The sequence below is a fragment of the Struthio camelus genome, chromosome 31 (genome assembly GCF_040807025.1).
Source record: "Struthio camelus isolate bStrCam1 chromosome 31, bStrCam1.hap1, whole genome shotgun sequence".
NCBI lineage: Eukaryota > Metazoa > Chordata > Aves > Struthioniformes > Struthionidae > Struthio > Struthio camelus.
The window spans coordinates 4,942,272-4,954,149 of NC_090972.1; the positions used below are offsets into that span (position 1 = coordinate 4,942,272).

At 74.7% G+C, this 11,878-nt stretch overlaps 1 protein-coding gene across 2 annotated transcripts; it reads left to right on the top strand.

Moving 5' to 3' along the window:
- Positions 1-1,609: 1,609 nt before the first annotated feature.
- Positions 1,610-9,875, top strand: S1PR2 (sphingosine-1-phosphate receptor 2). Of its 2 annotated transcripts, none has more exons than XM_068922933.1 (2): positions 1,610-1,845; positions 8,048-9,875. In XM_068922933.1, the coding sequence occupies exon 2, from the start codon at positions 8,111-8,113 to the stop codon at positions 9,161-9,163; it is 1,053 nt and encodes a 350-aa protein (XP_068779034.1). In that variant the 5' UTR covers positions 1,610-1,845; positions 8,048-8,110; the 3' UTR covers positions 9,164-9,875. The 2 variants fall into 2 exon arrangements, with proteins under 2 accessions (XP_068779034.1, XP_068779035.1); XM_068922934.1 differs by lacking the exon at positions 1,610-1,845 and adding an exon at positions 2,677-2,691.
- The last annotated feature ends 2,003 nt before the right edge of the window (positions 9,876-11,878 follow it).

An 11,878-nucleotide genomic window follows, 5' to 3' on the forward strand; every position in this document is an offset into this window, starting at 1 on the left:
CCAGGTTGGGGGGCTCCAGGGGGGCCGGGGTCCCCCCTCTCCCGGGGCTCCCTCCCAGGTTGGGGGCTCCGGGCGCCCCCCCCAAGGCTCCCTCCGAGGTTGGGGGCTCCGGGGGCTCCGGGCGCCCGGATGCGCCGTCCCCGCCGCGGCCCCAGGCTGAGGGCGACGTTCGTCCCGGCGCCGAGCCCGGCCGGGCCGGGGGCAGCCGGGGCCCAGGCGTCCGGCCGCGCCGGCGGGGGGCCGCGGCCAAGGGGCTGGGGCGCCGCTGCCGCCGCCGCCTGCTTCCAATTAACGGTGCTGCCGGCCGGGCCGAGAAACCCGAGCTGAGCAGGGGCCGCTGGGGGGGCGGGGGGGGGCCGGGCCGGAGCCCCCCGCCGGGCTGGAGCCCCTCGCCGGCGTCCTGGGGGGTCAGCTGGAGCCCCCCGCCGGGCCGGAGCCCCCCACCAGCATCCCGGGGGGCCCAGGGGGGCCAGGCCAGAGCCCCCCCGCCGGGCCGGAGCCCCCCGCCGGCGTCCTGGGGGGTCAGCTGGAGCCCCCCGCCAGGCTGGAGCCCCCCGCCGGAGTCCCGGGGGGCTCGGGGGGGCCAGGCCGGAGCCCCCCGCTGGGCCGGAGCCCCCCACTGGTGTCCCACGGGGCTTGGGGGGCCAGGCCGGAGCCCCCCGCCAGGCTGGAGCCCCTCGCCGGCGTCCTGGGGGGTCAGCTGGAGCCCCCCGCCAGGCTGGAGCCCCTCGCCGGCGTCCTGGGGGGTCAGCTGGAGCCCCCCGCCGGGCCGGAGCCCCCCACCAGCATCCCGGGGGGCCCAGGGGGGCCAGGCCGGAGCCCCCCGCCAGGCTGGAGCCCCCTGCCGGCGTCCTGGGGGGCCAGGCCGGAGCCCCCCGCCAGGCTGGAGCCCCCCGCCGGAGTCCCGGGGGGCTCGGGGGGGCCAGGTCGGAGCCCCCCGCCGGGCCGGAGCCCCCCACTGGTGTCCCACGGGGCTTGGGGGGCCAGGCCGGAGCCCCCCGCCAGGCTGGAGCCCCCCGCCGGCGTCCTGGGGGGTCAGCTGGAGCCCCCCGCCAGGCTGGAGCCCCCCGCCGGAGTCCCGGGGGGCTCGGGGGGGCCAGGCCGGAGCCCCCCGCCGGGCCGGAGCCCCCCACTGGTGTCCCACGGGGCTTGGGGGGCCAGGCCGGAGCCCCCCGCCAGGCTGGAGCCCCCCGCCGGCGTCCTGGGGGGTCAGCCAGAGCCCCCCGCCGGGCTGGAGCCCCCCGCCGGTGTCCCGGGGAGCTCGGGGGGCCGGCCGGAGTCCCCCGCCGGGCTGCAGCCCCCCACCAGGCTGGAGCCCCCCACTGGTGTCCCACAGGGCTTGGGGGGCCGGGCCGGAGCCCCCCGCCCGTGGCTCCGGGGCCGCGTTCCCCCGAGCCGGAGCGGGCGGGCGGCCGCTTGGCACCCGCCGCCCCCGGCCGCCCCCTTCGCCGGCCCGGAAAGCCCCCGGGTTTCCGTCGTCCCGGCCCGGGGAGAGGTGCGGGGCGGGGGGCTGCGGGGCGAGCGGCGCCCGGCGCCCGCCGCGGCCCCCGGGGAGGCGCAGGGCATCGCCCGCCCGCCGGCCGCTTTCGCTTCTCGCCGCCGGCGCAGGAAACCGCGGGGGGCCCCGGCGGAGGCCGCCGGGCCGGGTGACACGTCGACGCCGCCGGCCGGACCCGGCCTCGGCCGGGGAATCCTCCGGGGCTGCCCGCGCCCCCGGCCCCCCCTGGAAATACCCGGCGCGGGCGGCCGCCGGGCCCTTTCCCGAAAGGCACCGAGGTCGCGCTCGGCCCTGTGACGAAACCCGCTTCCCCCCGGCGCCGGCCGGGCCCCCGGCTCTGCGGAGAGGTGCGAGGAGGGACCGAGCCCTGGGGAGGGCCCAGGCGTCCGGGGGGGGGGCTACCCCAGCGCCCCCGACCTCAGTGCCCCGAGGGGGCCCAGGCGTCCGGGGCGGGGGGAGCGCCGCCTCCAGCATCCCCGACCCCAGCGCCCCCGACCCCTCCTCCCCGAGGGGGCCCAGGCGTCCGGAGGGGGGGGGGAGCACCGCCCCCAGCATCCCCAACCCCAGCGCCCCCGACCCCTCCTCCCCGAGGGGGCCCAGGCGTCCGGAGGGGGGGGGGAGCGCCGCCTCCAGCATCCCCAACCCCAGCGCCCCGGACCCCTCCTCCCCGAGGGGGCCCAGGCGTCCGGGGGGGGGGAGCGTCGCCCCCAGCATCCCCAACCCCAGCGCTCCCGACCCCTCCTCCCCGAGGGGGCCCAGGCGTCCGGGGGGGGGGGGAGCGCCACCCCCAGCATCCCCAACCCCAGCGCCCCCGACCCCTCCTCCCCGAGGGGGCCCAGGCGTCCGGAGGGGGGGGGGAGCACCGCCCCCAGCATCCCCAACCCCAGCGCCCCCGACCCCTCCTCCCCGAGGGGGCCCAGGCGTCCGGGGGGGAGCGCCGCCCCCAGCATCCCCAACCCCAGCGCCCCGGACCCCTCCTCCCCGAGGGGGCCCAGGCATCCGGGGGCCTGGCCCCCGCCGCCCCCGGACCCCTGCTCTGCCAAGGGGCCCAGGCGTCCGGGGCCCGGTCTCGGCGGGCGCGGGGCGGGGATGGCCCCGGCCGCTCCACCCACCCGCCCGCGCTGCACATGTTGCAACCGGCCGCCGGGGCCGGGGCGCGGGGCCGGCGGGCAGCAGCGTCGCCGCCGCCGCCGGTAAGATGCCGCCGCCGTGCGCGGTCCCCGCGCGCCCTCGCTGCCGTCGGCGATGCCGCCTCCGCCCCCCCCCCCGTCCCCCCCCCTCCCGGGGACCGGGCGTCCGAGCCGCCGCCGGGGAGCGCTGGGGGCCGGCGCCGTCGTGGGGGGCGCGGCGGGGCCGCGGGGGGCTCGGGGCTCCCGTGGGGGCGCGGCGGGGCCGTGGGGGGCTCGGGGCTCCCGTGGGGGCGCGGCGGGGCCGTGGGAGGCTAGGGGCTCCCGTGGGGGGCTCGGGGCTCCCCTGGGGGCGCGGTGGGGCCGCGGGGGGCTCGGGGCTCCCGTGGGGGTGCGGTGGGGCTGTGGGGGGCTAGGGACTCCCGTGGGGGTGCGGCTGCCCCGTGGGTCGCGGTCGCGCGTGGGCCCCGGGCGAGCGGGAGCGCGGCTGGAGCCAGGCCCAGACCCCCCGGCAGGCGGGGATGGAGCGGGGCCGCCACAGCCCCGCGCCCAGGCCCGTCCGGCCCCCCAGCGCCGCCGTCGAGGCCCCCCTGCGCCGGGAGCAGGCGCCAAGATTGGGGGGGGGGGTCCCGAAGGGCTGCTGCCGCCCCCTGAGCGTCGGCCCCGCGGTCCTGGGATGCGTCCGTCCCCCCGAGCGTCGGCCCCGGACCCCATCGAGTGTTGTCCCTTTGGTCCTGGGGTGCATCCGCCCCATTGAGCGTCAGCCCCACCGTCCTGGGGTGCGTCGGCCCCGCTGAGCGTCAGCCCCGGGCCCCCCCGAGCATCGTCCCCGGCGGTCCTGGGGAGCATCCGCCCCGTTGAGCATCGTCCCCGCCGTCCTGGGGTGCGTCGGCCCCACTGAGCGTCAGCCCCGGGCCCCCCCGAGCATCGTCCCCGGCGGTCCTGGGGAGCATCCGCCCCGTTGAGCATCGTCCCCGCCGTCCTGGGGTGCGTCGGCCCCAGGGCCCCCATAGAGCGATGTCCCCGGGGTGCTGGGGAGCATCGGCCCCGTCGGGGTCCTGGGGTGCATCCGCCCCACGGCCCCCACCGAGCGCCGGCCCCGGGCAGCATCAGTCCCGCCGAGCGCCCACCCGTGTCGCCCGCGCCGAGCGCCGGCCCGCGGCTCCTCCCGCGGCGCCCGGGCCCGCAGGGTCGAGCGAGCGCCTGACGGTCGGCCGCGCTCGAGGCCTTCGCCCGGCTCCTCCGTGCGGCGCGGCCCCGGGTGCCAGCACGCGTGAGCCCTCGCACAAGCCTGCGTGTGCCCCAGCGTGCCAGCACGCGTGTGCCCTTGTTTGCACAAGGCTCTGCGTGTGCCCCAGTGTGCCAGCACGTGTGCCCGTTTGCACAAGCCTCTGTGTGCACGAGCGTGCCAGCACACGCATGCCCCCATTTGCACAAGCCTCTGCGTGCACTGGCATGTTGGCATGTGTGTGCCCCTGTTTGCACGAGCCTCTGCGTGCACTGGTGTGCTGGCACACGTGTGCCCGTTTGCACAAGCCTCTGTGTGCACCAGCGTGCCAGCACACGCGTGCCCCCATTTGCACAAGCCTCTGCGTGCACTGGCGTGTTGGCACGTGTGTGCTCCTGTTTGCACAAGCCTCTGCGTGCACTTGCATGCTGGCACGTGTGCTTCTGCACAAGCCTCTGCGTGCACTGGCGTGTTGGCACGTGTGTGCCTCTGTTTGCACAAGCCTCTGCGTGCACTGGCGTGTTGGCACGTGTGTGCCCCCGTTTGCACAAGCCTCTGCGTGCACTGGCGTGTTGGCACGTGTGTGCTCCTCTTTGCACAAGCCTCTGCGTGCACTTGCATGCTGGCACATGTGTGCTTCTGCACAAGCCTCTGCGTGCACTGGCGTGTTGGCATGTGTGTGCCTCTGTTTGCACAAGCCTCTGTGTGCACTGGCGTGTTGGCACGTGTGTGCCTCTGTTTGCACAAGCCTCTGCGTGCACTGGCGTGTTGGCACGTGTGTGCCCCCGTTTGCACAAGCCTCTGTGTGCACTGGCGTGTTGGCACGCGTGTGCCCCCATTTGCACCAGCCTGCGTGTGCGCCAGCACGCGTGTGCCCCCGTTTGCGGCGCCACGGCTCGGGGGGCTCGGGCCGGCGCAGGGGCCGGCGGGACCATCTGGCCGCCCGCCCCCGCCGCCTATTTAAACCCTGCGCTAAGTCGGCGCGGGCACCGGCCGCCCGGCCCTGATCCCATTTGCCGCGCGGGGCCCCGGGGGCCGCCGCGGATATTTCGGGAACAAGCGGCCCCTGTGTGGCCCGGCCGCACAGAGCTGCTCCGGGGGGCCAGGGCGGGCAGGCGGGACCCCCGCCCCCATCCCGGCCGTGTCCGGCACCTCCCTGGACCCCCCTGCCCGGCCTTGGGGTGCTCCCAGGCTGCCGCCAGGCTGCACGGGGCTCGTCGGCGGGGGCTGGTGCTGGGGGGTCCCGCTGCCAGGGGGTCCCAGTACTCGGGGGTTCTGGTGCTGGGGGTGGGCCGGTGCCGGGGGATGCCAGTGCTGGGGGGTCCTGTTGCTTTAGGGGTCCCGGTGGTGGGGGTTCCCAGTGCTGGGGGGTCCTGGTGCTGGGGGGGGCAGTGCATTAGGGGTCCCAGTACTCGGGGGTCCTGTTGCTGGGGGGATCTCAGTGCTGGGGGGTCTCAGTGCGGGGGGTCCCAGTGCATCAGGGGTCTCATTGCTTTAGGGTTCCCAGTGCTGGGGGGTCCTGGTGCTGGGGGGGGCAGTGCATTAGGGGTCCCAGTGCTGGGGGATCCTGGTGCTGGGGGGATCTCAGTGCTGGGGGGTCTCAGTGCGGGGGGTCCCAGTGCTCGTTGCTTTAGGGTTCCCAGTGCTGGGGGGTCCTGGTGCTGGGGATGGGCCGGTGCCGGGGGGTGTCAGTGCTGGGGGGTCCTGTTGCTTTAGGGGTCTCAGTGCTGGGGGGGTTCCCAGTGCTGGGGGGTCCTGGTGCTGGGGGTGGACCGGTGCCAGGGGGTGCCAGTGCTGGGGGGTCCTGTTGCTTTAGGGGCCCCGGTGCTGGGGGTTCCCAGTGCTGGGAGGATCTCAGTGCTGGGGGGTCCCAGTGCCAGCTGATCCCATTGCTTTAGGCATCCCGGTACTGGAGGGGTCCTAGTGCTGGGGGTGGGCCAGTGCTGGGGGGTCCTGATGCTGGGGGGGTGGCGGTGCATTAGTGGGGCTGGTGCATTAGGGGTCCCAGTGCTGGGGGGATCTCAGTGCTGGGGGGTCCCAGTGCCAGCTGGTCCCGTTGCTTTAGGCGTCTCAGTACTGGGGGGGTCCCAGTGCCGGGGGGGGGGCTGGTGCTGGCTGGTCTTGTTGCATTAGGGATCCCGGTGCTGGGGTCTCAGTGCTGGGCGTCCTGGTGCCAGGGGGGTCCCATTGCTTTAGGGGTCCCAGTGCTAGGGGGTCCTGGTGAGGAATCTCAGTGCCGGTGGGTCCCAGTGCCGGGGGGGGGTCCCGGTGCCGGCTGGTCTTGTTGCATTAGGGGTCTCAGTGCAGGGGGTCCCAGTGCATCAGGGGTCCCAGTGCATCAGGGGTCCTGGTGCTTTAGGGGTCTCAGTCTGGGGGGGGGACCCAGTGCAGGAGGGTCCCGGTGCTGGAGGGTCCCTGTGCCAGGGGGGTCCCGGTGCAGAGGGAGTCCCGGTGTGGGGGGTCCCGGTGCTGGTGTGGGGGAGTCCCAGTGCTGGGGTGTCCCAGTGCATTGGGGTCCTGGTGCAGAGGGGACCCCCCAGTCCCCCAGTGCTGGGGGTCCCAGTGCTGGTGAGGGGGGTCCCGGTGCAGGAGGGTCCCGGTGCAGGAGAGTCCTGGTGCTGGTGTGGGGGATCCCGGTGCTGGGGGGTCCCAGTGTAGGGGGAGGTCCCAGTGGGGGGGGGTCCCGGTGCTGGTGTGGGGGGTCCCGGTGCTGGGGGGGTCCCGGTGCTGGTGCTGGGGGTCCCCGTGCTGGGGGGTCCCGGTGCTGGGGGAGGTCCCAGAGCGGGGGTCCCGGTGCTGGTGTGGGGGGTCCCGGTGCTGGGGGGGTCCCGGTGCTGGTGCTGGGGGTCCCCGTGCTGGGGGGTCCCGGTGCTGGGGGAGGTCCCAGAGCGGGGGTCCCGGTGCTGGTGCTGGGGGTCCCCGTGCTGGGGGAGGTCCCAGTGTGGGGGGTCCTGGTGCTGGTGTGGGGGGTCCCGGTGCTGGGGGGGTCCCGGTGCTGGGGGAGGTCCCAGAGCGGGGGGTCCCGGTGCTGGTGTGGGGGGTCCCGGTGCTGGGGGGGTCCCGGTGCTGGGGGAGGTCCCAGAGCGGGGGGTCCCGGTGCTGGTGTGGGGGGTCCCGGTGCTGGGGGGTCCCGGTGCTGGGGGAGGTCCCAGAGCGGGGGGTCCCGGTGCCGGCGGGGGGGGAGCGCGGGGCGGTGCCGGCCCCGGGCGCGGCTGCGCGGAGCCGGGCGGGGCCGGACCGGGACCGGGAGCGGAGCGGAGCGGAGCGGAGCGGGGCCGCGGCGGCGGCGGCGGCGGCCGGAGGTGCGCGGGGCCCTTCCTCCCCCCCACCCCCCTCCTCCTCCTCCCCCCTCCCCTTCCCCTCCCTCCTCCTCCTCCTTCTCTTCTCCTTTTCTCTTTCGCTCCTTTTCTCCTTCCCCCTTCCCGGCCCCGGCCGCTCCCGTCGGGGGTCCGGGGGCGGCGGGGCCGCTGCTGGCCCGACCCGAACCGGGGGGGTACCGAACCGGGGGGGCGGCACCGAACCGGGGCGGCACCGAACCGGGGGGGCACCGCGTCCCCGACCCGAACCGGGGCGGCACCGGACCGGGGGGCACCGCGTCCCCGATCGAACCGGGGCGGCACCGAACCGGGGGGGCACCGCGTCCCCATCCCGAACCGGGGCGGCACCGGACCGGGGGGCACCGCGTCCCCATCCCGAACCGGGGCGGCACCGAACCGGGGGGGCACCGCGTCCCCGACCCGAACCGGGGTGGCACCGGACCGGGGGGCACCGTGTCCCCGATCGAACCGGGGCGGCACTGGACCGGGGGGCACCGCGTCCCCGACCCGAACCGGGGTGGCACCGCGTCCCCATCCTGAACTGGGGCGGCACCGAACCGGGGCAGCACCGTGTCCCCGACCTGAACCGGGGCAGCGAGCAGCCCCCGTCCCCGTCCGGCCCTCGCCCGCCGGAGCTCGTCCGGGCGCCGATCCAGCCTCTTTGTCCCGGTGCCCGGGACGGGACGGGACGAGCACGGCGGGCGGGCGCCCCGTCTCGTCCCCGTCCCCGTCCCCGTCCCGCCGCCGGCCCCGCCGCGCTCGCGGTGCCTCTCCACTCCCCTACCCTCGAGGTTTCCTCTTCGAGCCGTTTCTGCCGCGCGGCCCCCGGCGCTCCGCGGCCGGATCTCGCGCCCACCCGCCGCCTTTGCCCCCGCAGGTCTCGGCAGCCCGGCCGCGTCCTGGCGGCGCCGAGCGGCGCGGCCGCCTCCGGCCGGCAGCCATGGGCAGCATCTACAAGGAGTACTTCAACGCGGAGAAGATCCGGGAGCATTACAACTACACCAAGGAGGGCTCGGAGAGCGCGCCGAGCGCGTCCCGCTGGGCCCTCTCCATGCTCATCGTGGTGGTCTGCTGCCTCATCGTGCTGGAGAACCTGCTGGTGCTCGTCTCCGTGTGCCGCAACAAGAAGTTCCACTCGGCCATGTACATCTTCATCGGCAACCTGGCCGCCTCCGACCTGCTGGCCGGGCTGGCCTTCATGGCCAACATCCTGCTCTCCGGGGCCACCACCTTCAACCTGACGCCGGTGCAGTGGTTCGTGCGCGAGGGCACGGCCTTCGCCACGCTGGCGGCCTCGGTCTTCAGCCTGCTGGCCATCGCCATCGAGCGCCACGTGGCCATCACCAAGGTGAAGGTCTACAGCAGCGACAAGAACTGCCGCATGGTGCTGCTCATCGGCGCCTGCTGGGTGATCGCCGCCGCCATCGGCGCGCTGCCCATCATGGGCTGGAACTGCATGAGCGACCTGCGCGACTGCTCCACCGTCCTCCCCCTCTACTCCAAGCGCTACGTGCTCTTCGTCATCACCATCTTCACCCTCATCCTCCTCGCCATCGTGGGGCTCTACAGCCACATCTACTGCATCGTGCGCTCCAGCCACGCCGAGATCGCCACCGCCCAGACCCTGGCGCTGCTCAAGACGGTCACCATCGTCCTGGGGGCCTTCATCATCTGCTGGCTGCCGGCCTTCATCATCCTCCTCATGGACGCCTCCTGCCCCGTCCGGGCTTGCCGCATCCTCTACAAGGCGAACTATTTCTTCGCCTTCGCCACGCTCAACTCGGCCGCCAACCCCGTCATCTACACGCTGCGCAGCAAGGACATGCGGCGCGAGTTCTTGCGGGTGCTGTGCTGCGCCGGGGCCGGGCGCCGGGGCCGGGCGCCGGGGCGCTGCGGGCTGCCGCTGTGCAGCTCCAGCTCCCCCGAGCGCTGCACCCAGAAGCACGAGCTGCCCACCTCGCCCGGCACCCGCGAGTGCACCACCTCGGTGTGAGCCCGCCCTGGCGGGCGCCCCGGTACGAAGGCGGCGGCGGGTGCGGGGAGGACTGCGACACTTTTCCCTTTCCAGGTACTGACTCCGGTTTGTGCAATTGGCACCTTCCCGCCGGGAGCCGCCACCGGAGCACCCGCCACCGGCGGCCCCGGCGGGACGGCTGCAGGGCTGCGGTCGCCCGCGCGCCGGCCGCACGGTGCAGGGCGTGAGCCTGCGGGTGCATGCACGCGTGTGCGTGTGCACGCATGTCCAAACGCCTGCGTGTGCGTGCACGCGTGTGCACACGTGTGCATGTGCCTGCGGGTACACGCACGCGTGTCCACGCACATGCACAGGTCTGTGTGTGCAGGCATGCGAGTGCACAGGCAAGTACATGGCTGGGTGTGCAGATGCCCGTGTGTGCATGCTTGTGTGTTCACGTGTGTGCAGATGCCTGCGTGTGCATGCATGTGCGTGCACACGTGTGCAGAACCCAGTGTGTGCATGCACACGTGTGCGTGTGTGTGCAGATGCCCGCGTGTGCACGCCCGTGCGTTCATGCGTGTACAGATGCCCGCGTGTGCACACGCGTGCGCACGTGCAGGCGTGCTGCACTCGCTTGCCCGCCCTGCCGCGGCCCGGAGCCGCCGGCGGGACCTGTCCGACGGGTCCGCGGGCCCCGGGGCGGCAGGCCCTCGCCCCGCGTGCTGGCGCGCAGAGGGACGGCAGCGCCGCGGCTGGCTCCGTGGGCACGGTGGGGGCGCCGGACCCCTCCACGGGCCCCGGTCGCAATAAACCGTCACTTCTCCACCTGCCTCCGTGTCCTTCGTGGCGCCGGCGACGCTCTGGCGGGACCCCCCGTGCCTCCCCGTGGTGCCCCGGGGCTGAGCCCAGGTCCCGGGACAGCTTCGCTCGGGCGTTTGGGCTTCTCCTGCTCCCAGAGAGGGACGGACGGGAGCCGACGCCGGCGCTCGGGCAGGCACCGCCCGCCACGTGCCATGTGCTGCACGGGGCGCGTGGCATGCTGTGCACTGTGCGCAGGGCGGTGTGCTGCACACCACGCACCAGGCGTTGCATGCTGCGCACTGCATGCATGTTGCATGCCATGCGCTGTGCACGGGGCGGTGTGCTGCATGGCATGCACCAGGTGTTGTATGCTGCGTGTCGCGTGCCATGCACCAGGTGTTATGTGCTGCATGCTGTGCACTGCATGTCGCATGCTACCTACTGTGTGCTGTGTACAACGCGCCAGGAGTTGCATGCAGGGTGTTGCATGCTGCAGGCCGTGCGCGGTGTGTTGTGTGGCGTGTGCTGTGTGTTGCACGCCATGCATCATGCAGCGCGTTGCATGCGGCGCGCCAGGCGGTGCACGCAGGGTGTTGCATGCAGCGGGCTGTGTGCTGCGTGTTGCACGCCGTGTGCCGCGTGTTGCACGCGTTCGCCATGGTGCGAGCCGCGGGTGGCGTGCTCTGCCGCACGCCGTAGCCCCTCCGCGCGGCGCAGCCTGGCCTCGCTGCCCCGCGCTTCCCGGCGCCCCCCCGGCTGCGGGGCTCGGTGCAGCGCCCGGGCCCCGCTGCCCCCGTTGCCGCCCCAGCAGGCGCTGACGTGCGCTGCCACAGGCCCTACCCCGGCTGCGCCGGGTGCTGCCACCATCAGCGCCCCCGCAGTAGCGGAAACTCCGGCTTCCTCCACTTCGTTCTCGCCGGCGGGCGCTGAGTCAGCGTGGCGCGCAAGGCTGCTCCGGCGCGGGTTTTCCCGCGCAGCGGCTCCTGCGGCCTCGCCGGCCCCTGGTGCAGCCAGGCGGGAGGCGGCCGCCTGCGCCTCCTGCTCCGCCGGCCTCGCCAAGGGGCCCCGCTCGGCTGCTCGGGGGCCTGGCCCCGCCGCGTCTGGCCCGTGCGGGGACACGGGACCCGCGGGGCGGCCGAGTGAGCCAGCGCCGGGCTCGGCATCACCCGGAGCCCCCGGCTCGGGGCACGGCCCGCGCGCTGGCAGGGAGCGAGTGCGTGTTTGGGTGCGTGCGCATGTGCATGCATGCGCGTGTGTGCATATGTGTGGCTGCCTGTGTGCATGCATGCGCATGTGTTTGCACATCTGTGTGCGTGCGTGCATGCGTGTGCACGTCAGTGTGCATGCGTGCTCGTGCCTGTGTGCACATTTGTGTGTGTGTGTGTGCGTGTGTGTGCACGCACGTGTGCACATCTGTGTGCATGTGTGTGTGTGTGTGCATGCGTGTGCACATCTGTGTGCATGCGTGCTCGTGCCAGCGTGCACATTTGTGTGTGTGTGTGTGCACGCACGTGTGCACATCTGTGTGCATGCATGTGTGTGTGTGTGCATGTGTGTGCACGTCTGTGTGCATGTGTGCTCGTGCCAGCGTGCACATTTGTGTGTGCATGCGTGTGCATGCATGCTCGTGCACGCTCGTGTGCGTGCAGCGGCATGCAGCCCGGCCCATCGGCCCCGTGCAGCAGGGGGCAGCGTGGCCGCGGGTCTGGACGGCCCCTGAGGGGCTGCGAAGCCCCACGGCAGCGCCCGGCGCCAGGGGCTGGTGTTGAGCAGCCCTGGGGCTGCACGGGGCTGCTCCAACCCCTGCAAGGATGGTACGTCCCATCCCTCCCAATGGAATTGCCCTCTGCCCCCCACCTCCCCCACCCCGCGGTGCCACCCACGGACCCCCGGCAGCCCCCGTGGTGCCTCCCAGCGCCCCCCTCCCCGGCACGACATGGTATCGCCCGC

Bases quoted from the DNA above. Each gene is read 5' to 3' on its own strand.
- S1PR2 (XM_068922933.1), top strand. From the start codon at position 8,111: ATGGGCAGCATCTACAAGGAGTACTTCAACGCGGAGAAGATCCGGGAG.